This window comes from Diceros bicornis, chromosome 1 (genome assembly GCF_020826845.1).
Source record: "Diceros bicornis minor isolate mBicDic1 chromosome 1, mDicBic1.mat.cur, whole genome shotgun sequence".
In the NCBI taxonomy this organism is placed as follows: Eukaryota; Metazoa; Chordata; class Mammalia; order Perissodactyla; family Rhinocerotidae; genus Diceros; species Diceros bicornis.
In genome coordinates this window covers 2,884,259-2,911,733 of record NC_080740.1, presented here as the reverse complement: position 1 = coordinate 2,911,733, position 27,475 = coordinate 2,884,259, and the positions used below count along the sequence as shown (strand labels likewise).

The 27,475-nt window shown below is 49.5% G+C and overlaps 1 protein-coding gene across 4 annotated transcripts; it reads right to left on the bottom strand.

Annotated features, from left to right (window-relative positions):
- Positions 1-15,757: 15,757 nt before the first annotated feature.
- Positions 15,758-25,712, bottom strand: TMEM171 (transmembrane protein 171). 4 transcript variants are annotated; one of them, XM_058560211.1, is made up of 4 exons: positions 25,593-25,712; positions 21,971-22,678; positions 18,422-18,563; positions 15,758-16,036 (listed from the first exon to the last, which is right to left on the bottom strand). In XM_058560211.1, the coding sequence occupies exons 2-4, from the start codon at positions 22,608-22,610 to the stop codon at positions 15,838-15,840; spliced, it is 981 nt and encodes a 326-aa protein (XP_058416194.1). In that variant the 5' UTR covers positions 22,611-22,678; positions 25,593-25,712; the 3' UTR covers positions 15,758-15,837. The 4 variants fall into 4 exon arrangements, with proteins under 4 accessions (XP_058416194.1, XP_058416024.1, XP_058416283.1 ...); XM_058560041.1 differs by lacking the exon at positions 25,593-25,712 and adding an exon at positions 24,695-24,825; XM_058560300.1 differs by lacking the exon at positions 25,593-25,712 and adding an exon at positions 24,695-24,825 and having other exon boundaries at positions 15,758-16,033.
- Positions 25,713-27,475: the final 1,763 nt, after the last annotated feature.

Below are 27,475 nucleotides of genomic sequence, written 5' to 3'. Positions count from 1 at the left end.
ATTAAGGAGTGGCCAATCACTTAAAAATAATTATTTGTTTTTACCAAATGAATCACAAAACTATTCTTTTATATGTGCAAGTATTTCAAATAAGTTAAAGAAAGTTATTTTTACTTACAAGAATTGATCTAGACCCAACCTCGAAGGAACACATCAGCGGGTGCTAAGGTCTCACCCACGGCCCACCACCAGCAATTTAAAGCAACTGCATTCTGCGTCTTCTCGGCACCAGAACCCCCGGCAGCCAGCGCTGATCCTGCAGATACATAAAAACCGTACAACCGTAGGCCAAACACAAGACTGTACGAACAGGCAACGGAGAAGAGCCTCTGAGAGGATGGAAGGCAGAGTGGGGCTAGTAGGGCTGCACGTTTTTCCTTTAACGAAGGAAGTTTTCGATTTCAGCTGGGCATGTAATCGTCTGGGTAGAGAATACATTTAATCCCAATCTCCCTTCCAGCTAGGTGTGGCCATGAGACTAATTTCTGCCTATCAGGAGGTGAGTGGAAGTGATACACGCCACTTCTGGATCATGCCCATAAAAGAGATGAGCAAAGCTCTGTGCTTGGATGGAGGTGATGGTGGCACTACAGTGTGAATGGACTTAATGCCACGGAACCGTACACTTAAAAATGGTTAAGTTTTATGTTATGTGGATTTTACTACAATATGAATGAATGAATGAATGAACGAACGAACAAATAAATAAATTATACAAATGGCCCCTCTGGCCCTTTCCCCCTCCCCTGGCTGCAGTGCAGACATGCTGGCGAGAGCTGGGCAACCGTTGCAGACTGTGTAATAAAGTTGCAGATCGACGTCGGCAACGCAACAATACAGCCTGGCTCTCTCGTTCCTGGTCCCTGGTGCCTGGACAACCTCATGGAGCAGAGCCACCTCTCCAGCCCTCAGCTGCCTGCCTCCAGGCCGTTTTGTGAGAGAAAAGTACACATCTGTCTTGCTCAATGACCACAGTGGAGTCCGTTTGTTATAACAATACACAACAAGTGTGCGCTATGGATGGAAATCCATGTGTGACTTTTTGCGATTGGTACTGGTGAGAGTGCGTTCTCTCTAGTAACGAGGTCTACTGGTACCAGCTTCTGGACATTTCAGTGCACAGGGAAGGGCTTGTCCCGCATTCACTCGTTCACTCAGCCTTTCATCTCACATTTATTGACCACACGTGGTACGCAGAGAGTGTAGACTAAGACCTGGTTCCTGCGGTCAAGGAGTTTATACTGGAGTAGGGAGGACTCACGTGTCACCGCAAACTCGACTCCAAGACAGAATCGAATATGAACGACAACAAAGTTAAACACACTTTTAGAGCATAGAGAAAGGAGGGGTTGATTTTGACCGAGAGGATCAGGAAGGAAAGAGACACAGGGAGGTAGCATTTGGCAGCTAGAGGATGCAGGGAAGGGCATTCCAGAAGAGGGAACAACGTGTGAAAGGCACACACTCCTGGGGATGCGAGTTATGTTCTCTGGCACAGCTAGGAACCATCCTGTCTCCTCCGGTAAATTTGCTTATGTCTGCTCCATCCAATATGTGTTGGGTTCATTTTTTTTAGGCTTAACTCCCAGAAGGCAATATTATTACCCTCATTTGTGTATTTCTGGAAGGAGGTCCTGTCACAGCCCCAAATATTGAGAACAAAACCAGTAAGTGTGGCCTGCGGCAGCCATCACAGGGACCTGCTAATGGGGAATGGCTGCAGGCATGACCAGAGCCCTCGCCCACCTCTTTAGCCTTAGGTTGGCACCATCTTCAGGCAGGAGAAGCCCAGCCCAGTGTCTACTCTGAAGTACCTCCCTCCAGGTAATCCAATCTGAGCCCCAAGCCACGCAGCTTGGACAACCGCCTTTGAGCCGCCAGCCACCCACTCCCCAGAGCAGGCTCCCTGCTGTGCACACCGTGCAACCTGCGCCTCCACAGTTCTACCTCAGGACACAGCCTCCTTTATTCATTTTTAGGTGTATGGGCACTAAGACGATGCTTTGCATGCAGGAGGTGATAAAACAAAGTCTGATCTACCTGCTTTGCCAGTCTCTTCCCAACGAGAAGGGATATAAGTCAGGGTAAGGCAGACTTACAGGACTGAGGTATGTGGGTTGGCTGTACGGCTACAGGCCATGTGGCTTTTCCCTACAGATGCAAGAAGGCAGCAGCAATAAACTAAAAAGACCCTAAAGTGGGGGTTGGCCTATGAAAGTCAATGATTCACCCAGGGGGACCCTCCGAGTCTGCTTTCCCACGGAGGGGTCAGCGTGCGTGACCTGACTGTCCATCTCCTGGTGGGTTTTTATGTGATTTCATCTTTGTATCTTGCTCTGCTTTGCGGCCTTTTCCATGCCTTTCAACCGCTCCATGGCTTGACTTTCCTCATCGTCTCAGACTCCCCGCACATCTGTCCGTTTCTTTATCCCCTCTCCCTTCTCACTTTCTTCCTGAATTAACTATGATTAGAAGTAGGCCTAGATCTACATCTACACATAAAAGTAGGTTTATGTTTTCTGTTCTTATTTTTTTCTTTTTTTATTGAAGTATAATTGACATAGAACATCATATTAGTTTCGGGCATACAACGTAATGATTCGACATTTGTATATATTACAAAATGATCACCACAATAAGTCAACATCCATCACCACACATAGTTACAATTTTTTTTTCTCGTGATGAGAACTTTTAAGATCTACTTTCTTAGCACCTTTCAAATGTGCAGCACAGTATTACCAACCGCAGTCGCTCATTTCTAGAGATGTGAAAGTGGAATGTGTAGTGGGTGGACGAGCTGCTGGCGCTGGCATCTTACCCAGGACTTCAAAACACCGCCGTTATCTCTACTCCCTCCGTCCTTCCCTCCATCTCAGAGAAGTCTCTTCTTGCTAACCCACCCCCCTCGAGGGTTATGATCTTCCCGCCTCCTCTTTGCTCTCTGAACTATCCAGTCTCCTCCGTCCTAGCCTCTGGGCTCAGTCTCCAGCACACTCAGGTCTCCAGACACTAGAACCCTCCCCTCCTTTCCCTACGTCACGCCCTCTTTCACAGCCACTACAGTATTGAACCAAACTTCTTAAAAACTCATTTGCACCCTGTGCCTCCATTTCCTCCTGTCCTGTAACCCCTAAGCCCTCCCATCTCCCCAGGAAACTGCTCTGGCCCTGATCCCCCAGTCCACCGAGCAGCCTGAACCCGTGAACCTTTCTCAGCCCCTAACCTCGGGACGCTTCTGTACTTGCCCACACTTCACTGCGTCTCTCTCCTCCTCCCTCAGACTTCACATCTCCTTCCTTCATGGGCTCTGCCCCTACTCGCTAAAGGTGCACCTTCCTCAGGAAGCTCTTCCAGATTTCTGACCCTTCCCTCGTCATCTCCAAGACCTCATTGCTCAAGTTCTGGGCAGTGTCTTGAGATATCAGTGAGTTTGAGCTCTGAGAGGAAACCTTTTTATGCAAAAATGAAGCCTTTTGTAAGGTGTGTGTAACCTTCTGTGGGGTGCCCCATGGAAGCCTAGTTTTCCCGTTTAGCAAACAGGGCAGCCTGGGCCTTGTTTTTCCTGGCCCTTTGCTGTACGACTTTCAGCTTGGCTAGCAGAATTCAGCCAGGGAGCACCCTGTGCAGGCTCAGAGAGCGGTCAACAGGCAGGGGTGGGTAACTAGTTAACCATTCACCGCCCTCCCACCGGGGGCAGCAAAGAAGTGGCCCTGGTGTTCCTGACACAACATGCTTTGAGACCCTCCCTGCCCCAGCGAGCAGCCAAGGAAGCCTGACAGCTGGCGAGCTGCAGCCAGGAATGGGCCGTGTTCTCCGTCCTGGGATTCTGTAAAAAACCAAGCATGGAGGAGAATTTGGAGAAAATTATGACTTTAGCCGTGTCTTTATAAGTGTCCTCTTCTGAGGAAGAATTTGTAGCCTTTGGGGTAGGCCATAACACGTCAACATTAACTTTTCTTCCCTCAGTTAGTATCATTATTAATATGGAAATTTGGTGGGAAATGTTGAAAAGACAGAAAAGTTGAAAGTACGATGAAAGTCGATATACCTTCCATCTTCTTCAACAATTGTTACTATCTGCCAGATGTGTTTCAGCTCTCTCTCTGTGTATTTGTGTACCTATTTTTGTTCTTATTGAACCACTGAAAGTAAGTTGCAGACATTTCAATCCTAAATGTTCCAGCCTGCGTCTCCTAGGAATAGGGACCTGCTTCTACCCAACCACAGGTACATTATCACACAGAAGAGGCTTAGCAGTCATTCTACAATATTATGACAATTTCCCAGTCATCCTAGGAATATCTTTTGTAGCTTTGTTTTCACCAAATCAGGATCTAATTGGGACTCACACATTGCATTTTGTTATTATTTCTCTTTAGAGTATTAAAAAAATTTTTTTTTTACTGAAGCAAAACTAACATTCAATTTTTGGTTAGTTTTAAAAAACATATATACCCTTACAACATACACTCCAGTCAAAATACAGAATATGTTCCTTATGCCGTCTTTGCAAGCAATCGTGTCTCCACCCTCTGCCCCAGGCAAACACTGGTCTGGTTTTTACCACTGCAGATAGCTTTGCCTGGTCAAGAACTTCATAAATCCAGTAATATAGTTCATACTCTTTTGTATCTGGCTTCTTTTGCTCAACATAATATTTTTGAGATTCATCCATGTTCTTGCATATATGAGTAGCTTGTTCCTTTTTATTGCTGAGTAATATTCCATTGTATGAATGTGCCAGTTTGTTTATCCATTCACCCCTTGAAGAACATCTGGATTGTTTCTAGTTTTAAGCTATTATGATTAAACCTACTACGAACATTCATGTACAACTCATTCCGTGGACATGTGTTTTCACTTCTCTTGGGTAAAAATCTGGAAGTAGAATTGCTGGGTCATACAGTAAGTGTATGTTTCACTTTATAAGAAACTGCCGAACTGTTTTCTAAAGTGTTTATAACATTTTACACACTTACCAGTGTGTAAAATATGAGAGTTCTATTTTCTCCATCCTCACCAATGCTTAATATTATCAATCTTTTTACTTTTTACCATTTTATGGGGTGTGTAGTGGTATCTCGTGTGGTTTTAATTTGCATGTCCCTGATAACTAGACATAACATGAAAGATAAATTTTCATGTGCTTATTGCTCTTATATACGTGCATATATTCTTTTTATGATGTGTCTGTTCAAATGTTTGCCCTTTTAAAAATTGGGTTGTCTTTTAGGGGCCGGCCGGGTGGAGTAAGCGGCTAAGTGCGCACGCTCTGCTGTGGCGGCCCAGGGTTCGCCGGTTTGGATCCCAGGCACGCACCGACACACAACTTGTGAAGCCATGCTGTGGCGGCGTCCCATATAAAGTGGAGGAAGATGGGCATGGATGTTAGCCAAGGGCCAGTCTTCCTCAGCAAAAAAAAAAGAGGAGGATTGGCACCAAAAAAAAAAGTTATAAAAAAAAATTGGGTTGTCTTTTTATTATTGACTTGTACATATGAGTCCTTTGCCAGGTTTATGTATCACAAATATTTTCTTCCAGTCAGTGACTTGACTTTTCATTTTCTTAATGAAGAGCAGAAGTTTTACATTTGATGAAGTCCAATTTATCAATATTTTCTTTTAAGATGGATGCTCTTTTGTATCCTAAGAAATCTTTTCCTACCCCAAGGTTAGAAAGATTTTCTTCTATGTTTTATTCTAGAAGTTTCATAGTTTTAGCTTTTACATGTAGGCCTATAATCCATTTAGAGTTAATTTTTATGTATAGCATGAGATAGGAGTTAAGATTTTTTTTCATACATATATCCAGTTGTACCAGGACTGTTTGTTGAAAAGACTATTTTTGACATTGAATTACCTTGGCACCTTTGTAAAAAAAAAAGCCAGTTGACCATCTGTGTGGCTCTTCTTCTGGCCCCTGTGCTAGTCCATCGTCTATCCTGTGTCAATGGCACACTGTCACTACAGTTTTATAGTGGGTCTTGCCACCAGTGTGCAGGTGCTCCGGATCTGTTCTTCCTTTCCAAAGCTATTTGGAGTCTTCTGATCCTTTACATTTTCATATACATTTTATCATAAGCTTCCTATTTTCTATTTGTAAAAATGCCTGTTGAAATTTCGATTGGGATCTATAAATCTGTTGGGGAGAACTGACATTTTAACAACATTGATTCTTCCAATTCAGGAACGTGGTAAACCTGCCGGCTCATCTGGAGCTTCTTTAGTTTCTTTCAACAACATTTTGTAGATTTGAACACACAGTTCATATATACATATTGACATATATATATAAATTTACCTGAAAACATCAATTTTTTGATATAGGAAATAGTGTTTAATTTTCCATTTGTTTGTGCTGAATATAGACGTACGATTGATTTCTGTATACTGATCTTCTGTTCTGCATCCTTGATAGATTCATGTTTTGGTTTTAGTAGCTGTTTTGTAGAACCCTTAGGATTTTCTATGGTCACAAACATGTTTTCTTCCTTTCCAACACGTACGGGTTTTTTTTCCTCGCCCCTGTTCACTGGCTAGGACCACAGCAAAATGTTGAATAGAAATGGTGAAAGAAAACTTCCTTCCTTGTCTCTGATCTTAAGGGGAAATATTCAGTCTTTTAGTAAAAAGTGTGGTGCTAGTTAACATCAATAGATGTAGAAAAGCATTTTACAAAATTCAAATTCCATTCAAGAAAAAAACTGGCAGTAGACTTGGCATCCAAAGTCAAAGGCGTCCACGTTGTCTTCCTCTAAAGATGATTGATTTTTGCTGTCACAGGCAGTTCATTTATCATGGAGCAACTCGATTCTTTCAAGACTCACTTTCAAGCTTTGTTGAGGCAGATCCAGCGTCCTGGGTTGGTCCTGACGCTGAGGCGAGGACCTCCAGAGGCCATTTAAAGCCCTGGGTGTTCAGTGAGGCCCATCCACTCTGGCTGGTCTAACTCAAGCATCTCCCAGCGCTGAGAGAGCCCCGGAGTCATTTGGTTCAGCTCTCTGGCCACCTTTCTTTCCCAGAGAGTTGTTTTTTGACCAAACTTGTGGTATCTCCCCTACACACACGCAACTGAGTATTTAGGCAACGACTCAAAGGAAATCTCATGGCCTGGAACTTTCTCTCCTGTAGTTTCTTCCTCTAAAATGTTCAGCCCTGCAAATGCCAGCTGGGTTGGGATCTGGCAGACGCCTCTGGCAGAAAGCCCAGGTGATCGGAAGGCTCACCTTGTTGGTGTCCCTTCTCTCAGAGTCCAGCCCTGTGCTGCCAATTAGTTCCTGTCTGAGAACAATTATTTAACACATTTTGTCTGGTGTTCTAATTGTGTATGGCAGAATGGCTAGCCGGTGGTACTTACTCCACCATCGATGGAGGCAGAAGAGTCATTGGTCTCTCTTAACTTAGAGCAGGGGTCAGCAAACATTTTCTGAAAGGGCAAGATAATAAATATTTTAGGTTTGCAGGCCACACTGTTTCTGTTGTAATCACTCAACTATATCATTGTAGCACAAAAACTGCCCTGGACAATATGTAAGCTAATAAGCATGACTGTATTCCAGTAAAAACTTGTTACAAAAATAGACAACTGACCTGCAGGTCATAGTTTGACAAACCTGATCTAGAACACACTTCTGCCCTTTTCTCCCCCACAACAGAGACTCTTTCAGGAGTCCAAGCCAATCGTCTTATTGAACTCCCCAAATTCTGGATTTATCTAGTTACTTTCTCAAGGTATTGTGTAATGTATTCCTCCATCCCCTGTGTATTCTATAAGCTATCAATTAGATCAAGAGGCTTCATGGGAGTCAGGTTAAATATTTTTTGGCAAGAATAATGTATTGTAATGTTGAGAATATTAACTTATGAAAAAGCATCATCAAAGTCAGTGCAACTGTGTTTCAATCGCTGCTGAATTTGTCCACACGCCCATCCATCATCTATTTCCCAGGGATCTGGGATCCGCTCATCCTCTGCCACTTGTGGTGCTGAGTGCTCTGAAGGATGCAGCGATGTGGTCCAGCCTGCCCCGGCATGGGGTGGGGCAGGACTGTTGGGGGACAGAAAAGCTCAGTGCCAAAAAAGCCAGGGCCTCACTCTATCTTTCTGGGCCAGGGCCAAAGGGCTCACTGTATCTGAAAGACCTATGAAAATACAGACTCACCAGCCTCTCAGGCCCAATGAAATAGAATCTGTTGGTGAGGTCCAGAAATCTGCATTTTAGCCAGTTCCACAGTTAAAATAGGTCGAAGGAAAGCAGGTGCAATAAAAGTCAATTCCTAAGGGGGAGGCCATTCACCTGGGAGGAGCCTGCAATCCTCCTCTGATTTACCATTCCGTCTACCGGAAAGTAAAGGTGCCTCCCAGCCCGGGGCTCAGACAGCCCTTCAGTTATAAGAGAAAAAGCATCCTGGCTTCAGGGGCTGTGGTGATTTTAAAATATGTCCACAAACTCTTTGAGACACCTCCCTTCAAAAAGTGGAAGTAATTCCTCATCCCCCTGAGTGTGGGCCCGGCTTCGTGACTGGCTTCTAACATATAGAATGTGGCGGAAGTGATGATGTGTGACTTCCAGACCAGATCCTGAGAAGCAGCATGGCTTCCACTCTCGTTCTTTTCGGTTTCTTGCTCTGAAGGAAGCCAGGTGTCATGTTGTGAAGACACTCAGCAGTCCTGTGGCTGTCCCCGTGGAAAGGAACTGAGGCCTCCTGCCCACAGCCAGCATCAGCCAGCCAGCCCTGTGAGTGACCGTCTCAGGAGTGGGCTCTCCAGCGCCGTCAAGTGAAGCCGGAGGACGGCGGCCCTATCTGACCTCTTGACCACAACCTCACGAGAGACGGTAAGCCAGAACAACCCAGCTGAGCTGCTCCTGAGTTCCTGATCCACAGACACGGGAAATAATCTGTTTATTTTTGGTCTAAGCTCTTCATTTTTGGGTGGTTTGTTATGCAGCAGTAGGTAACGAATACGGGGTCTTCACACGTGGTTTTAGGACCACCACTGGGATGGCGCAGTGGGCCCCATCTGCCACTCCATCTGAGGTGCCAGCTTAAGAACGATGCTGTGCGGGGCTCTGTGTACTTTCTTGTTTGACACACAGCTGCTGACCTCACGGTGAAATGCCAGGCCGAAACCTACACTAGGATTCCAAAGAATCAGGAGTTGGGGCATCTACCCCCTAGGGGACTATGTTGGGAGATGACGCCATTACCCCTTCCTTACCCACAGAGTGTTCTTCTGAGACTTCTGTCTGAATGTAGGGTGGCTGGGCAGCCCCACTTCTGGCTGGGGAACAGCTTTCTCAATGTAGAGCCAAGGGCGCATATGGTTATCGGAACTGCCACATTTGTTTCACTAACACACGTTTTCACAAAACCAGCTACTGGCCGTGATTTTGAAAAATAGTGAAAAAAAAATGCTTTGGTGCCAAAATACTCCAGTCAACTCCATAGAGCCTGTGAAGAAACGTTAAAATTTAAGGGATCACCAGTACTTTTGGTTTAGGGTGAGTTTGGGTGTGAGGGAGCAGGTGCAGTATCGTGGTGTTTCCTCGTCGGTTTGATCTTGTATTTTATATCTCTCCAGCAGGTACAAGTGAAAAGGACTTTGCTTGCAAGAGAAAGATTTGAGTTAATTTTTTAAAAAAATCAGACTACAACCCAGTAAATAATGGGCAATATAAATAGACAGATCACAAAAAAGGAGATTCAACAGGCTCTTAACATTTGAAACGATTCTCCATCTCACCCAGAGTTAGAGAAACGTAGATTAAAACTGGCCTGAAATACGATCTCTCACCTGTCAGATGGGCAAAAATGCACAAGCTAGATTTGAGTAACACACTCTCTTGATGAAGCTGTAAGGAGATATGCACTCTTATGTGTTGCTAATGGGAGTGCAAAATGGCACACGCCTTATGGAGGAAAAAGTGGCAATATCTAACCAAGTTACACACACATTTACCTTTTAAAGAAGCGACGTCACTCAGAGACGTGCACTGAAGCTACACCTACTAGAATCAAAACCAACATAAGCACAAGGTTCTTCATTGCGACATTGTTTCTAATACTAAAAGATTAGAAACAACCTCAATGTCCATAATTAGAGGAACGGTTGAACAAACTGTGGTATATTCACACAATGGGGGACTATGTAGCTATACAAAAAGTGAGAAAGATCTCTACATATGGGGTGATTGCCAGGAGAGATTATTAGATGAAAAAAACAAGGAGCAGAGCAGCTTATATTAGTGTGTGTATACTTATACAATACTTATCTTAGTATTGGTATGTATTAATATATTTATATACACATATTGCAAAAAAGAAACTCTGGAAGGATACATCTGAAACTAATCATGGTGGCCCAGAAGGGCGGGTGGAACAGGGGGGATGAGAAAGGGATGGAACCAAGGGCCCTCTACGGACATCTTTTCATATAGTGTATGTTTTACATGCTCAAAAATTAAGTTAAAAAACAAAATTAACCTTAATATTGAATATAAATGGAAATAAATGACCTTAATTGTGTAACAGTAATAAAAAAGCAAAGAAAAATAATTATTTGAATGACTTTCAACATACTACTCTAAGTTTACATATGTGTTTACATATGTGCTTAGTGAGATATCTTCTAAGGATTTAAAAAAACTTCAAAAAATCTTTTACTCTACTCAGGAGTTTCATTAGTAGTAATAATGAATCGTAATTCAGAGAGAAAGAATTTCAAAGCCAGCAACCTGCTATGAAAAGAGGAGACCCTCAGAGGAGCTGGACCACAATTCGAGTTCCTTCCCAGAGCCGGAGGGCACCCAGAAATGGCCGGGATGGGAGCCGGGCAGTGACCTGCCCGCGGCCACATCTAACTGGGCACTCAGGTCCCTCCCCAGGCACAGCCGCGAAGGATACGGGCCTGGAGTCGGGCTCGGCCAGCTTCCCCCTGTGGGACCTGTGTTAACAGAGCGGCAGGCAGGAGGCCGCCAGCCTCGGGGAGCCGCCCAGCCGCGCCTGGCACCTGTCGGAGCTGTGCTTCCGCCCCCACCCTGCAGGTCCCGGGAGAACTCCAGCCCCACCAGAAGGGCTGAGAGAGCAGCAGGGCGGGCTCCCGGCAACTCTGCTCCCAGCGCCACGACGGAGGAGCCTAAGGAAGGAAATCTGGGAGGCAACGTAGCGCCTAAGGGTCTGAAAGAGAGCCGGGCCTCACAGAAAGTGTCTGGGGGGCCCAGGAGGCTTGGCTACTTCCTCCGTGGGGTCTGAGGAGGACCCTGAGCTTGAGGAAGAACCACAGCCTCTGCAGGGGCTGGCCCGGCACCTCCCCAAGCCTTTCCATCAGGCTGGGTCCTGGCCCCTGGACCCCGTGGAAAAGAGATAGTCCTTCTCCTTTGTGAAAACCCCAATAAATAAGCCATTTGGTCCCCTAGTACCGGTAGGCGGGATTCCCTCATCAGTACAAAGGCCTTTAAGGAAATGTCCTACGAGTGGTTTGACACAGATAGCAGCGGTGGTTCATCCACCCCGATCCTCGCCAACCCACCCTGCCCAACTTCCTGCCCCTTCAGGCCTGAGCAGCCTCGGGAGGACACGCGGAGTCGTTAAGTCACTGCCCACCTCCCTTCCTCACGGGGTTGCTGTCTATCACCCTCGCAGAGGGAGGGGATGAGGTCAGACTGCACTCCCACCACTGGCCCCGTCCAGCCAGAGGCCCAGGGCGCCGCCTGAGGGGAGGGGCAGACAGCGTTGTCAAGCCGTCATGTGCTTCACTCAGCTGGAATTCCCCCACGCCCAGAGCATTCGTTATTAGGAAAAGCCGCATCCACGTCCTCCCCTGTGTTCCTGCTGGGGTCCTGGGGTTGCTGGCAGCATGCATGATACTCCAGGAATCTCAGGCATGCAGGATCCCAAGAGGACTCCTGGCATGAGGCAGACCCACCACACCTGGTTCCCCACCAACACTCATCAGACATTTCACCCTTCCGGCCCACCCACCACCCTGCAGAGTGCTCCCCAACTTCTCTCTCCTTTGCAGAAGCTCCTATACCAGAGGCTTAAGGATTGGGGTTTCCTGTGTCCAGGGTGGCAGCAGAGCCCAGCCCACCACACTGACCACGGGAACTCGAACTGGGTCATCAGGAGTTGGGAGACACTGAGAGGAAGGAGCCTGGCTGGGGCAATTTCCTACTACTCCCTACCTGCACAATCTCAAGCACTTTCCCATTTCAACCCAACTAAGGTTCTCTGCTCTGCCTCGTCTCGGCAAACGTCATTGATGCTCCCAGTCGTAGACACACAGCAGTCTTGATGCCTTCCAACACAAAGAGGAGAAGATAAAACCATGCCTTCCTTAGTAAAGAGTTCCAAGGTCCCCCAGTCTGGAAAGACAGGAGGATTCCCCATGTGAAAGAGGAAGGGGCAGGTGACACAACCCTGACTTTGTTTCCCCACTCCCTTGAGGCTCTCTCACAGATCACCAACAGAGGCACCTAGAAGGCTGGGGAGACTGTGTGAAGTCCCTATCAACACTGGGGGCCGACTGTGAACACACATCCTTCCCCTCAAGGACCCTCAGCACAGGCTGGGATGTGTAGACAAGTCTCTCCAGGAGGCCCAGAAGTCACAAGGAGCTCATAATTCCAGAGAATCTAGCCTGCAAGGTGTTGCCCTCTATTGTTTCCACAGGCAGTGAGGACATCACTCCCCTGGAGATTCGAGTCATTGGGCCCGTCTGGAATGAAACTCGGGAATTTAACTTTCAACGATTATCATGGTTCTTATCATGGTGCCTAGGGCCATTTTCCAAGGTTTACTTCCTATCTCTGGATCCATTCCTTTCCTACAACCCCCTGGAATGATGACCCCCTTCAGGGGAGACCCACCACCCACATGGCCTCAGTCCTCTGCACGGCAACCGCATCAGAAGGCCAGCAGGCACATCACATGAGGATGTCACAGAGGCCACCCTAGCTCCTCCTGCCCCTCTCCTCACCCAACTCCAGCCTCTCAGGTGGACATTGGGTGAACACATACTTGCCTTCCCCCTCACCCTCTGAAAACCTGCTTCCCTTCCCCTGCCCCATTCCTCCTTAGCTGTTACATGGAAGAAATACCAAAGGGACCTTATCTATCAAAAATTGCTTGGGTTTCAGAACTGGTTGATTGGGTTAGTCCCCTTAACTGATCCCAGGGGAGGACAAAGTCCTCACAAGAAGGGGTTTTTACAGTGTAGAGGCCGCATGGCAGCACAACCCACCTTGCACAGGTAGTCGCACCGGAATTTGCCGGCCTCATCACTATTTTCTGAAAGGTGGGGCATCACACATCCCAACACTACAGGAGGAACATCTGGAGTAAGATTTCTGCTGCTACTGATGATAATGTTTGGTGTTCAAAAGCAAGTAACGCACATGAAAAGAGGCTCAACATTATTAGTCATTAAGGAAATTCAAATCAAAACCATAATGAGATACCATTTCATACTAACTAGGATGGCTATAGCAATAATAATAAAACCCAGGAAACAACAAGTGTAGGTGAGGATGTGGAAGAATTGGAACTCTCATACATTGCTGGTAGGAGTGTAAAAAGGCGCAGCCTCTGTGGAAAAGTTTTCAGTTCTCAAAAACTTAAACACAAAGTTAGCATATGACCCAGCAATTCTCTTCCTAGATCTATTTCCAAAAGAACTGAAAACAGGTAATCCAACAAACATTTGCACACAAATGTTCATGGCTGCACTATTCACAGCAGCTGAAGTGCAGACACAACCCAAGTGTCTATCACGGATGAATGAATAAACAAACTGTGGCATATACATTCAATGGAATATTACTCAGCTCTGAAGAGGAATGAAGTATGGATACATAGTACAACGTAGCTGAATCTCGAAAACATCACGCTAAATGAAAGAAGGCAGACACAAAAGGTCACATCTTGTATGATCCCACTTATGTGAAATACCCAGAAAAGGTAAACCTGTAGAGACAGAAGCAGATTGGTGGTTGTGGGGCAGGGCAGATGGGGCGTGACTGCTTAATGGGATGGGGTTTTATTTGGGGGTGATGAAAATATTTTGGAATTAGAGGTAGTGGTTATACAACATTGCAAATGTACTAAATGCCATTGAATTGTTCACCTTAAAATGGTTAATTTATGTTATAAATTTAAAAAAAATGTTAGCACATATAAAGTAAAAGGCAAATAAAATCAAGTAAGTGCACCAGGTGGATTTTCCAAAGCTGTCATCCTTTGCCAGACCTTAATAAGCAAAGGATGCATCTCCCTCCAACTAAAGGATTGGCCCAGCTCTCCCGCCTGGGGTTTCAGTCCTGCATAAACACCTGCACACTTAGGGGCCCCGTCAATGCCGTGGCTTCTTCTGTCCACACTTTGCTGAACACGGCAGAGATTGATGGGGGAATCGACCTCCCTAACCAAAAGGTCAGACTGACACCTCAGCATTTCTCACTGCTTGTTTATTAGCTATAAAACTAAAATATCCAGTTACAAACCCCAACTTGAAGCCATTAAAAAGGCTCTTGATTATACACGACTATAAATGTTTAAAACTAATTCTACCTGGAAGGTTCAGCTTAATCGTTTTAAACAAATAACACAGAAGGAAGTGATGATAATCGACTCTTTGTTCTCATTTTAAAATGTGAATAATTAACCTTCCAGGAAAAAAAATAGAATTTTAAGGGCAGTTCAGTCCAATAAAATTCCACTGTAGAAGCAGATCAGTACGGCTGGTACAGACCGCCACCCTGATTTATCTCTGGGGCCTTCCCAGGAAATCAGTCATTACTTCAGTTAAACTATTGGAACATTAATGCCCTTAAGTTCTGCTTTCAGGCACTTAAATGCTGGATAATACTGATTTTTAAGGGGATTATGGCTTGTGTAAAACACATAAAAAGTTCACATTTTTGCTACATCAGTTGTGTTACCAAAAATGCTAGGTTACTACAGATTTCATATTCTAAAGATCACTTTCTCCCAGGTAGAACTGCTAATACCTGGTGATTATTTCTTAAGGTTTATATCCAGAATTAAATAAATATCGATTATTGTGCCTAACTGTACAAAAGCTCTCATCCGGCAGCAGCCTCACAAGAGTACACCTCGGTGGTCCAGACAGTTTGGCTCCAGTACGTTATCAGACAGAGAGGCACGTCCTTCCTGGACCTCTGCAGAGGACTCCAGTTACAAAGTACCCAAAGACATGTCTTCTCCAGAAGTGTCACTTCCCAGTAAGGAGACTTCAGGACACCAGGATGCTGGTAGCTGCCCCAGTGTAAATTACCTGATTACCCTAAGCAGCTCCTTCAAACTGAAAGGAAGAGGAGAAAGGGGGAGGAGAAAGAGAGGGAAGAGAAGAAATTAGGAGAGTAATCTGGTCTGTGCCCCAGAAGCAATTAACACTGGAAACGGCACGGTCCAAGCTCCACATTAACAGCTGTTTCTAGCTGGCCTTCAGCAGCCCGGGGAGAGACGCGCCCAGCGTTCAAGAACCATCTAGATGGGTTCAAAGCCCAACCTCACGTTTAGAAGCGGTGTGTCCTTGAACAAGTTGATTAGCCTCCCGAGCCTTTGTTTCTTCATCCACAGACCTCCTGGAGCAGCAGGTCTCAATGAGACAACCAGCTCAAGTGCCTGCCGGCTGCAGGCTCTTCGCCTCTCCCGCGGTCTGAAGCACAAACAGCTTAACCGGGAGGGCTGGTTACTGATGCTGACACTGTACCAGGGAAGTCAGAACACAGCCAGTGCCATTGGATTTTTTATTAAAAAACAAGTCATATAAAAAAGTGAACAATTCTATATAAAATTGAGCTGGAGCCCACAGTTCATGGTGGGGAAGGCTCAGAGGATGGAGACAAAGATGCGGCTGCCGCGGTTTCTTTCTCTTCATATCTGGGCGGCGATTCAGAGGAGAGACATGGAGTGTGTGGGATCCCAGAGGAGGAGGTGGTCCCAGAAATCGTATAGACAGGTGCACAGTCTCCCTCCGAGGCCGCGCCTTGGCCCTCTGGAGCTGGGGTCCTGCTGAGAAGAAGGAGAATGTGACAGGGAGAGAGGGAGACAGTCACACACCCCAGTACAGGGTTCTTTTCAAACATTTAATCCTACGCATTTAGGAGCATTTGCAAGGCTCTAAGGATGATGTCCTCCATTTTCTGTTTCGTACAGACATCTATTCCTGACTCCTTACTCTCCTCCTTACTAGCGATTGTAACGTGAAGATGGTCTCCCTCCTGTTGTCATTCCCCTCATAACTGAAAAGGCACAGACTGCAAACGAACAGACGCCATCCACAAAGCACACACAGGGACTGTTCTCTGCTAGGGTGTCCCTGAGACCGCTAACGTAAGGTAGACAAGCTTATGCAAATAGAAAATTAAACCATTAAGCCACAAACTGGAAGGGAAGCAGGAAGGTTGATGGAGCGGCTCTGGCACCAGGCAGACCTGCATCTGCATTTTCGCTCTGCTGCTTTCTAGCTGTGCGATCTTGGGCAAGTGGTTAACCTCTCTGAGCCTCTGTCTCCTTGTCTATAAAGGGGGATGATATGGTGCCTACTTCCTGAGTGTGTATGAGAATTGCACGAGGTGACGCAAGGAAAGCCAGGCTCTGGCACACAGAAGTCATAGTAGCAGCAGGAGTAGTTCTTTAAGTTAACAGACATTTGTTTTAGGGCTTGGGGAAGTTCATCATTGGAGAAAAGAATACAAAATTCACTAACAGAATTCTACAAACGTCCAAAACCTAACCTCCCCTTCGTCCATGCAGGGCAATCCCTACATTCATCTTTGGTCAGATCTCCAGCTCACCAGCCCGTCTGAAGCACGAGAAGAAGAGGTGCATTAAACCATGAATGGCCAGGTAAGGCAGTGCCCCCCCCAGAGTGCTCCCTGAGTATCTCAAGTCCTGCTGTCCTGCTTTCAAAAATGCACGTGGCTCCAGCCAGCCCTGGTGGCCTAGTGGTTAAGTTGGCATGCTCCACTTCAGCAGCCGGGGTTTGGTTCCCAGGCACACGCCTACACCACTCGTCTGTCAGTGACCATGCTGTGGTGGCAGCTCACGTACAAAAAGAGGAAGATTGGCAGCAGATGCTAGCTCAGGGCGAATCTTCCTCAGCAAAAAAAAAAACATGTCTCAATGTCTCGAAAGTTGACTCTCGCTGAGCCCTGCTCTCCCCCTACTCTGCACTGTGAAATTTTTCAGCAATCCTTCTTTTACTTTCTGCACCCTGGTTTCCCACTTGGGAAGGGACCAGAGCCTCTTCCAGCCTTGCTCCTCCCCAGCACTTCCTGAAATCCTCCCATCACACCCTCCCCTCCCGTGGATTTTCCACAGGTCTCTGACTCGCTGCCCTCCTGGTTACAGCAACCTCTCCGAAGTTCCATCTCCAGCACCTCATCTCTCTCCCAAGTCCCAGCCCACCCAGTCACCTCAAAGGCCCACATCTCGCCATCACTCCACGGCAAGCCAGCTCACCATCTTCTCCCTGCTTACACCCAGCCCGGGTCCCACCTCCTGCTCAGTCAGGGACATTCCACTGTCCCTGTCACTCAGCCTTGACCCATGACCTCTGCTCTTCCTCGCTGTCATCCTCCATGCCAGATTCCCTCCCACACTCCTCCCCTTGCTAACCACCACAGTTCCAGGCTCCTGTCACCTCAGGCCTGTCCACCAGAGTCGGCCTCCTAACCAGTCTGGCCACCTTCAGCCTCTCCAGCACGAACTGTGCTAACCACTGCGTGACCCCACGGCTCTGCCTCCCAACCTTCAACGGCACCCCTACGCCAAAAGCGAAGGCACTGCGATTTCTGTTGTTTAATCCGACCCCGGGGATGCCTAAAAGAAGGATGTGCCCCCATGTGCGGCACATCGGGAATGGGGGTGTGACACTTGTATTTCTCTTCAACCAATCTGAGAAGGCTCTGAGGCCCAGGGAACAACTTAATTTTGAGGGGAGAAGCCCAGCTCGGGCAGGTCACGGTGCAAGCTGATTTCAGCCAGTCACCTAAGTGTCTCCATGAGATCCTGAGTCCCTCTGCCCCTGTTGGAGGTCCCCGGGACCCCCTCCTCCCCACTACCTAAAGCAGCGAAGCCTCACACAGTGGGCCAGCCCCGCTCCAGCACTCTGGTGCCCGACGGGCTGTGGAACATCCCAAGGATCGCCCCTGCTCAGCTCCGTGCTAACTGCACAGCCACGTCCAGGATTTTTAGCTATGTGCTGCCCAAAGTTTCCTGAAAGGGACTGTGGATATTAAGGCAATAATTCTCACACAACATCAGCAAAAAAGACACTCTCGCGCTGATGCTTACTCTTGCACCACAGCCTTAAAGCCAACTTGTCCTGAATTCAGGCACAGGCCTGAAAAGGTTGAACACACCTACGCGCGAAGTTCAGACAGGAAGTCTTACCCATAGTTAAAAATACTGTCGTAGGAAGGTGGGTTTTCACTGGGAAGCAAACCGTTAGGCCCGGGACTTTGAGTTACTGCAGAGGCCGAAGACTCAGGAAAGTAAGGTGGTGGAGGGGCTGGGAAGATTATCACAGCATCACCTGAGGAAACACAGATTTCAGTGAAGACAGATGAGGAACGAATGTAAGCAAATTAGCAAGAGCAAAATAAATTAGTTATATATTTGGCCCATCTGTATAAAAGGTCAAAACACCTGCGCTAACTCCAGAATTACAAAGTGGGCCTATCAAACTCGCAGAGACAGAGAGCAGAGGTTTGCAGGCGCTGGCACCGAAGCGAGCTGGAGCTGGTGTGTCGTGGGGGCACAGTTCTGTCTGGGACAGACATTTCCCCCAAGCTTTACAAAAGAAAGTCCAATTCCAAGAAAAGTTTGTTTTTTGCACTTCTGTTGCTACTGTTCACTCCAGCACTCATCTCTGTGTTTGGGGGAGAACGTGGGGACCAGACGCAAGCTCTAGTTTGGACTCCAATTCCAACACAAAAGGCACCAGGTGAGTTGCCCAGAACATTCCAGACCAGCAGCAGCACCTCTACGTAGAGGTCACAGCACCGAATGCCAGCTCAGGACAAATGCGGGAGGAGGGAGCCCTGGACCATGCTGCAGGGACGAGGCTGGCTTGCACCGGCGGCAGCTCTGACGCCGGCCAGGGCGGGTGCAGGAGTCTCTCAAGCTACCAGGGTTCCACTTGCCAATTAGCAACCCAGCGTGGCCCTGAACAAGTTACTCAACTCCTAGGCCTCAGCGGCCACATCTGTAAACGGCAGGCCGTCAGTGTGCCTGCCTGGAGGACAGGCAGGAGGACTGTCCCAGCCGGGACACGCCTACAGAGGGGCGCTCGTCGCGTGCACCAGCCGGTGGCACTTCCGCACATGTCTGAAGAAACACTCTCAGCTGGCAGTCCGGCCAGGGGCTCAGCTCGCCACCCTCGGTGCCTCGTTCACTTCCCAGAGGTAACTCAGCCCCTCAGAAAATGCCTTAACCCCACCTCTCCTTCTGCAAGATGGTAATTAGAGCTGAAAACAGACACCAATAACGGAAACCTGATGGAGCCTAATGGCTGCCTTGGGACTCCATTTAATTTTTTCGAAGCTCTTGGTGGGTCAGAGGAAGGAGGCTGAGTGCTCACTCTAATTACACATTGTAGGACAGAGGATCTGGGCACCAGCCTCGAAAGCAGGCAGAGCACCTACCAGACAGAAGCAAGGAAGTGCTCCAAGTCGCCAGTGATCTCCGAGGCTTATCCCCGCCTCGGTCCAGCCAGCTCCACCCCCCCAAACCTTGCCACCTGCTCTCCCAGGAAGGAGGTCCCATTCCCCTGGGCTTCCCTTTCCCTGTGTCCTGCAGGACTGCATGTCTCTGTGATTGACAGCACGCACCCCTCACAGGAGGGCTGTCTCACGCACCTGCTTGTGTAGCCAGGGTCCCACACCAAGCCCACCACGGGACATCAAGTGCCTTGGGTTGTCTATTCTAGGGTGGGGGGTCTTCCATTCTGGAAACAGCTAAACTCTGGCCTTAGCCGAGAACTGCCTCTTATCGCCCCAATTCCCTCATGGGGCAGAACTGGCCAAAAGGCATGATTTCTAAATATTTAAACCCTATCCCATAATGTCAAAGGAGAGGAAAACAAGGAGTCAGGGTGCCAGGATTTCACAGCTTTGACGGGACCTAAAGGGTTCAGCAGAAACCATCAGGAAAACTGCGGTGCCAACATCAGGACAGAACCAGCAGGAGTCACAGTGCCCCAGCACCCCTGCTCCCTGCTGCCCCCCGATTCCAGCCACCAGGAGGGAGCCGGGCCCCGAAGATCCCCTGATGGTAAACCCAAAGGGCATGCTCGAAATGCTCCCCACTAACGGCAGACTACGAGCATCGCATGAGTGTATTTACTGGACCCCACTGTGTTCCCCGAAAAGACAGAGAACATCTATAATGTTGGGAGCCCTTCTGTCACATCACCACCCAGCACGCCTGGTGAAGGATGAAACCAGACATGGAATGACAGCCCCGTGCCCCGGGCGAGTGCTGTGCCAGGGCCATGGTGTGTGGTGCCCACCGCCTGGGTCTGGATCCTGGCTCTGCCACTCGCTAGTCTGTGACCTTGGGCAGGTGAGTTGACATCCCTGTGCCTCTGTTTCTCCATCTTTAACACGGAGATATTAAGAGTGTCTGCCTCAGTGGGCTGTTGTAGGTGTGCAAGAATTCACACACAGGCCCTCAGAAAGCACACGCTTCAGCACTTAGACGGGTGTTTGGTCCAAGGATAAGCCCTGTATATGTTAGCTATCACTAATGCATAACTAATACCAGTGTTGGCACCGTAAATATATAAGTGCACTAATAAGTAAGCTGGGGGCTTCAACCCTGGCTCAACGTGAGGACTGTCTAGAAATCCACCTGCCCTCCCTCTCTGTGACCGGTGCCACGCAAGCCCACAGCCCCCAGTGAGTACTGCTGCCCTGGCAGATAGCCCCAAACAGGAGAAGTGTCTCACTCGCCACACTCCTCTGTTCCCTCCACGGCTTCTGCTCTGTAATCCTCTTTGCCTAGTCTTTTAGATGTCAAGGCTGTGGCTTCTGAGTTTTATCCTTTCAAAAGTAAGAGACTGAAATAAAAACAGGGATTTGCAAAAATGAGCAGCAATGGGGTTTTTCCTTGGTTGTGTGAGGCTGAGGCCAAAGCTACCGATGTTCTGTGGGGGCTGACTCTTGGAAATGGTAATCCGGCTCTTCTGCAGAACCTGGGGACCCAAAAGGAACCTGTAGGCATTCCATGTGGGAAAGAAGTGACAGGTGCTGTCACATATCATCTTCGTCGCCTATGCCACTGCTCCTAAACTTTGCCCAACCCTGAAGCCAAGCATGGAGTTAGAGAAACTGAACAATGTGCAAAACAGTGCAGAAGGCCCTCTCAAAACAGAGAAGGCTGAGGGACCTGGGACAGACTCAGAATCCTAGGGGCAGTGCTGGAAGGAATCTCAGAAATGCAATGCTCGTTTTACAGATAGAGGAACTAAGGCCAGGAGAGGGTAAGGACCTTCCAAGGACAGCCGGCCCGTGACAGCCAGGGACAAGAAGCCACGTGTCCAGTACCAGGAGTTCTCAGTGTGAGGATAACTGGGGAAACAAAGTCACCGGGCAGGGCCCTTGGCTGACAGAACGCTCCCAAGCTAACCTCACGGCTCCTCTCCCTTTCCTCTTAATTTGCTCTGTGACCCCAGTCAAAGTCACAACTTCATGTCCCATGCTTTTGCTAAATAATACGGAATTGCTGGGGGGAAATGATGTATGCAAAGATTCCCATGGGGCTTCCCACAGCAGTGGCAGTGTGTGTGTGTATGCACGCGTGTGTGTGAGAGAGAGACAGAGACAGAGACACAGAGAGAAGAGACACAGAGAATCTAGACCAGATCTGAGGGCAGCACATTGAAGCCTTGATGCCACAGCCACTGTGATCTCAGCCAACACAGGAAGGACAGCCACCCACCTACAGTGACCTGGACGGGCTCCGTGTTCGGGGTCTGTCTCTCTTCACATTCGGAGGCATCCTGGCCCGCAGTCAAGTTGTTTCTCTTCTTAACATGGGCAATCACGAAGAAACACAATCCCACAAGTACAATCAGCGGTCCCATGATCTGCAGGGACAGGAACCCGCACATGGGGGGCTCCATAGCGGTGGTGTCCGTCTTGTTCAGTGGTTCTGGCGCCCAGTCTGAGCCACATCCAGGGACCCAAATGCCCAGGATGCTGACAAGCATACCGCTCGTCAAGAACAGAAACCCAAAGATGAGGTACTGGGCAAACTGGCGGCTCTGTCCACAGAGGAAGGCTCGGTTGGGGTCTGCCCTGTCACCTCGCCGCCGCCCCTCACGGAGCTGAAGTTGTGCCCGGGAGCGGGCCAGGATCACAGCCCCCAGGCCAACCGCGGCACACGCAGGCCCAGCGACCTTCAGCACCATGCTGCAGTCTCGGAGGGTGTTGTGCTGGCATGCCTGGAACCCAAAGATGGAGAGCAGGACTCCCACACACAAGAGGATGGCACCCAAGACAGAAAGGAAGAAGATGAGCTTGCTGCTGTGCCTGTCTCGCTGGACCCCATCTAGCTCAGCAGCAGCTGCAGGAGACATGGCCAGGAGAGGCCCCTTCCCGAGGTGCAGTGGGATGTGTTTCCTTCCCTCCAATGGTTGCAACAGCTCTGCAAACACAACCAAACACCACATTAAAGCGCGCACAGGTGCTGCTGACCCACCCTGTTCTCCTGCTGGCCATCTCAGAAATCCCGCCAGGATGAAATCACAGGGATAGAATGCATGCGACTAACACACTGGAGAGCAATGAGCTGGTTTGTGAGTCAGAAGAACTGGCATTCAGAAACTCCTCAATATGTAATTTTACCAAGATATTCAAGAAGAGGAAATACAATTACCATGCACCTAAGAGTATCTTTTAAAAAACAAAACCCCTACAACAAAAGTAATTGGATGTGTCTTTTCCTGTTATGAGTCTTACAAACTCACTTCCCCTGGCAAAAAATCAATGGCGAGTGAGGGAAGAACCACAGGGATTATTTCTGATTTACCCACGTCCCCATTTCATCGCAGCTGCTCTGAGCATTTCCAAGTCGGTAAATCTCCTTTCAGTAACGAACGTTCCATTTCCTGTTTCAGACTGTGGCAACTTTCCATTCTGTGCTTTAATCTAAGGCTACCTCTGCAGGAGACCCAAGTTCAGCAGTTTCAACTGAATGGGAAGGTGATTCAGGAACGCAGTGGATTTGGTGGATTTTAAGTTAATTCTGCCAAAATGTGATTCTCGAGTTCTCACACAGGCACACTCTGGGGCTGCCTTGGCCTGAAATCCGGTGGCCTGGCTGCTGGGGCCTGGGATGACCCCAGTGAGTCTGGCACAGCAGGTCAGGTAGAGTCCTGTCCCCGCGGTGGGCAGGCGGCCTCTCGCCCACCCTCCTCCATGGGGCCACCACTTCCACAAAGAGGTTGAGGCTCAGTTAAAAACAAGCAGCAGATAAAATCGCCAGTGAGAAGCCCTAAACAGCAACAGAACTTGACGCTGAAAGAAAAGCCTGAGTGCAATCCGGTGGGAAAGCCCTTCCACACGCTCACCAGCCCGGTGCTCCAAGGGGACCGTGTATGATACCAGCCCCAAGCCCTCGGTAAACAACTGTCCAGTTGGCACAGGCCGACTTTATGATCCACCTACCTCCTCTCACACTCACGGATGGGACATTTCCCCAGGACCCTTCCAGTCAGGACACTCAAAAAGACAACCCAAGTGTGAAGACCACTTTCACTTGCTCCGGGAAAGAAAATTTCTGAAATATTGTGTGCCACTCGCATCCATGGTCACACGAAGGAGCTCAAGACTGAGGCTTTAAAGCCAAGGCCATCTTGACAAACCCAAATCATGACCATGTAGGGTCAGTCTAGGAAAGAAAGCCAATGGCTGGTCTTATACTAGGAAGTACTCTCCAGGAAAAAGCAGATAGAGGCAGGAGGAGGTTGGAGAAACAAGGAAATGTAGGAGGGAAATATGTTTTTATTTTAAATTTGCACAAACTGTATGTATGAAGATGCAACGAGCTGAGACAAAGACGTAAAGGAAGCACTGCACTAATCTGAAAGAATTGTTTGAATTGTGCAATGTCTTTTGCTGGTTCCGGAGATAAGGGTGGTTCTCTGCTACCAAGTCCCATCAGGAATTCATTGTACTCCTGGTACTTTCAACTTTGAAGTGAGTCACAAGGCTTCAGACGTCTTAAGGCAAATTCCCAGATACTAGTGCAGCAAACAGAAGCCTAAAGGTGGGTTTGCAGCTTCTTTTCCATGGACTAGTGGACGCGGCCTGTGTGTATGTGCCCATCCAAAGTGTGTGGGTAGTCGGTTAGTCTGTCTGTCTCTCACAGCTGCACTCCCAAACGGACACACAAACATCTGCACTAATAGAAGATTAATTCTTCTCCAAACACCAACCCACACTTAATCTCCCCGAAGCCGAATGCCCCTCCCCAACACCCTGTCGGTTTTCCAAAGGGCGTTTCGGCAGCATCTCACCACGTTCAACGCTCTGGTGGTTTCGGGGCTCTGGTGGTTTCGGAGACCGAGGCAGAGGCAAACGTCTTTCACGGGAGGTAGCTTTGGGGGCTGTAGGGGGCCCGCGGGGCCCGCGAGCGCGGGGAGGGCGGCCGGCCGCTTACCTGAGCTCCGTCCTGCGCGCGCGCTGCTGCGCCCGGCGCGTCCGGGACCTGCCGCGGCCTGGGGGTCGGCTCGGCGGCAGCGCTGGCCGGGGCACCGGGCTGGGCACCGCCTCCGCCTCCGCCTCCCCGCGCGGCCCCCGCGGCGCCGGCCCTCACCGCACACTCCCACCTGCGCGGCGGGGCCGGGGCGCGGCTCCGCCTGTATTTACAGAAGGGGCGGTGCCGCCAGGGTGGCGGCCGGGCCTGGCGGACCGGCGGGAGCTGGCCGCCGCCGGGGCTGCCCTTCGGGGGGATGGAGGGCGGGGGCGGCCTCGGGACCGAGGGCTGGCGGACCGGCCGCGTCCGCGCCGGGACCGTGCGCGCGAGGAATCGCGGCGGGTGGGGGTCCTCCTCCGGCCGTGGGGACTGCATGCTGGCTGGCCGAGGCCCGGGCGGCGGGCGGGGAGCCTGTTCCCTTGGGCCTGGGGCCCAGAATTGGGGGCGGGGGCGGCGTGAGAAGGGGAAGCGCCCCCGCCGCCGCCGCCGCCGCCGCACCTCGGCCGCCGCGCGGTCTGGGACGGGTCCACCCCTGGCCGGGCAGCCCTCCTGCCGCTCCGGAGCCCTCGCCCGGGGTCACTGGGGCAAGTCCCCCCAACGCACAGGTGAGGGAGCCGCCGGGCCACAGATCCGCGCGGCCCATCAGGACGTGGGACGGGGGCAGGAGGTCCTCGCCCCATGGCCGGGCGGGTCAGCTCAGTCCCTTGCGCACCCACACGGATGCTCACAGCCCCCTCCTGTGCCGTAGAACCCCCGCCCGGTTCCCAGTTGCTAATGATCTGCCAAAATTAAACTAGTAGCTTTCCCTGCCCTTGAACCCAGAGTTTCGGGATGAGTTTGCTAATCCCGTGCTATTTGTTACCTGCCCCGTGACCCGTGACTCGGATCCAGCTGTGCCAGTTTCCACGCCAGAGGTCATGGCGCTGTGGAAGGTGCGTCAAGGGCTCAGCCCAGGCACAGAGCGCTGTGAGCCCTGGGGACCTCCTGGTCCGTGCCACTTCTCCCTGTCCACTTTGCCTGAAACCCAGTCACGAGTTAACGCCAACTGCAGAAACATTTCTTAAAGCGCGCACACTTTGCATGGGTAACACAGCAGTTGTTCCCAGGGCTTCTCACTGAGGCTGAACAGTGAGTTCGGCTCAGCTAAGGACCGGAGGTGGGAAGAAGACTCTTGAAGGGGTCAGAGGCAGGCAAAGAGGGAGGGGCCGGGGCCCTGGGCTCTGAAGGCTGGGGTGGATAAGAGGGAACTTCACCAGGGAGGCAGCCTGGACCAGTTCCAGCCGCTGGAATTTGCTGGGGGCACTGGCCCCAGTGGCCACATTGGCCTTTTTCACAGCCAGGGTGCCCTGGCCTCTGCGAATCTCTGCGGAACCTGAAGAAGGACCTCTGATTATTACTATAATGAATAAAACTCACAGCCTGAGCCCTTGCTCTGTGCCAAGTTCGGTTACCTGCTTTACCTCCAGCCTGTGGTTCTTCACTGTGTCTGCAGCAGCTCAGAGACGATTGGAGCCAGAAGGGAAGAGGGGAGCTAAAAATCAGTTGTTTTTCAGTTGAGGAAAGTGAGGCCCAAAGATGTCAAGTGACCTCCACAGCTGATTAATCTGGAGCAAAGGCCAGGACCAGATGTACTGTTTATTGTTCCTCCTGGGTACACTTGTCACCCAGAGAACACACAGCACCGTGAACTCAGAAAATGGTTTTTTATTACATGGCTTTTTAATTGTGATAACAAAACAGGCACTGTTATCCCGGGGGCATTGCCGCAATCTGCATCCGGGTGGAGATATCCTGGTCAGAGTGTCAGGATATGTCACCTTCCCGACAGGCCTCCAAGTACACCTGGCGAACAAGCAGATAGCCAACAGTGGGGACTGCCCCACAGGAGCGGCACGGGGCTTTCTAAGAACGCAGGCCCTAACTGCAGGGTTTGCCCTCTCTACACAGGCCTGCTAGCAACTCCTTCTTGCACAAGAGGGTTTCCATCTCTTTTCTCTGCTCATTCTTTCCTTCTCCTTGCTTGAAACTCAGTCTCTGGCCACGTCATGTGCAGACCTGCAAGGGGCCTGTTGATACAGCTGCCCCTCTGGTGCCACACGACTGCAGGCTGGCCACACATGACAGGCTTGAATGTCCTGGCACCAAGGACAATCAGATTAGCCTCCACTTGGGATATCCGCTGCTTGGATTGTTTGTGTCTTTTGGAGTCCTTTGACTAAATTAGACGCCTTGGAAACTGATCATCGGTCAAGCATGAAAATCGTACCCACCAGCCTTCCAGGTGCTCGTCTTTGTAGCAGACCTGTTCTTAAGAAGGAGACTGGATGACCTCTTCGCTGTCTAAAACCAAGTGGCCTTTTCCAGCCTGTGTGGTAGTGAAAAAAGATCAGCCCAGACTAAATCCTTAGAAAAATAGCATCAGAACAAGCTTAAAAAAGGCAGGCACCTTGAATTCAGGAAGTGAACTCAGAGGGCAAAGCCGAGGAATGCACTCGTTTGTTCATTCGGCAAACATTTATTGGGAGCTGAACATGCGCCAACAAACAGAACACAACATCCTGTGCCCTCGGGGAACTTATATTTTAATGAGAAGGAGAAAGACGAAAGACAGGTCCACCAGACAGGGTATTAGAAAGCAGTAAGTGCCGTGGAGAAGAAGAAATCACGGAAGGGGCCTGGGGAGTGCTGGGGAGATTCCAGCCTCAGTTGGGTGGTTCAGGAAGGCATCTCGGAGACGGTGACATT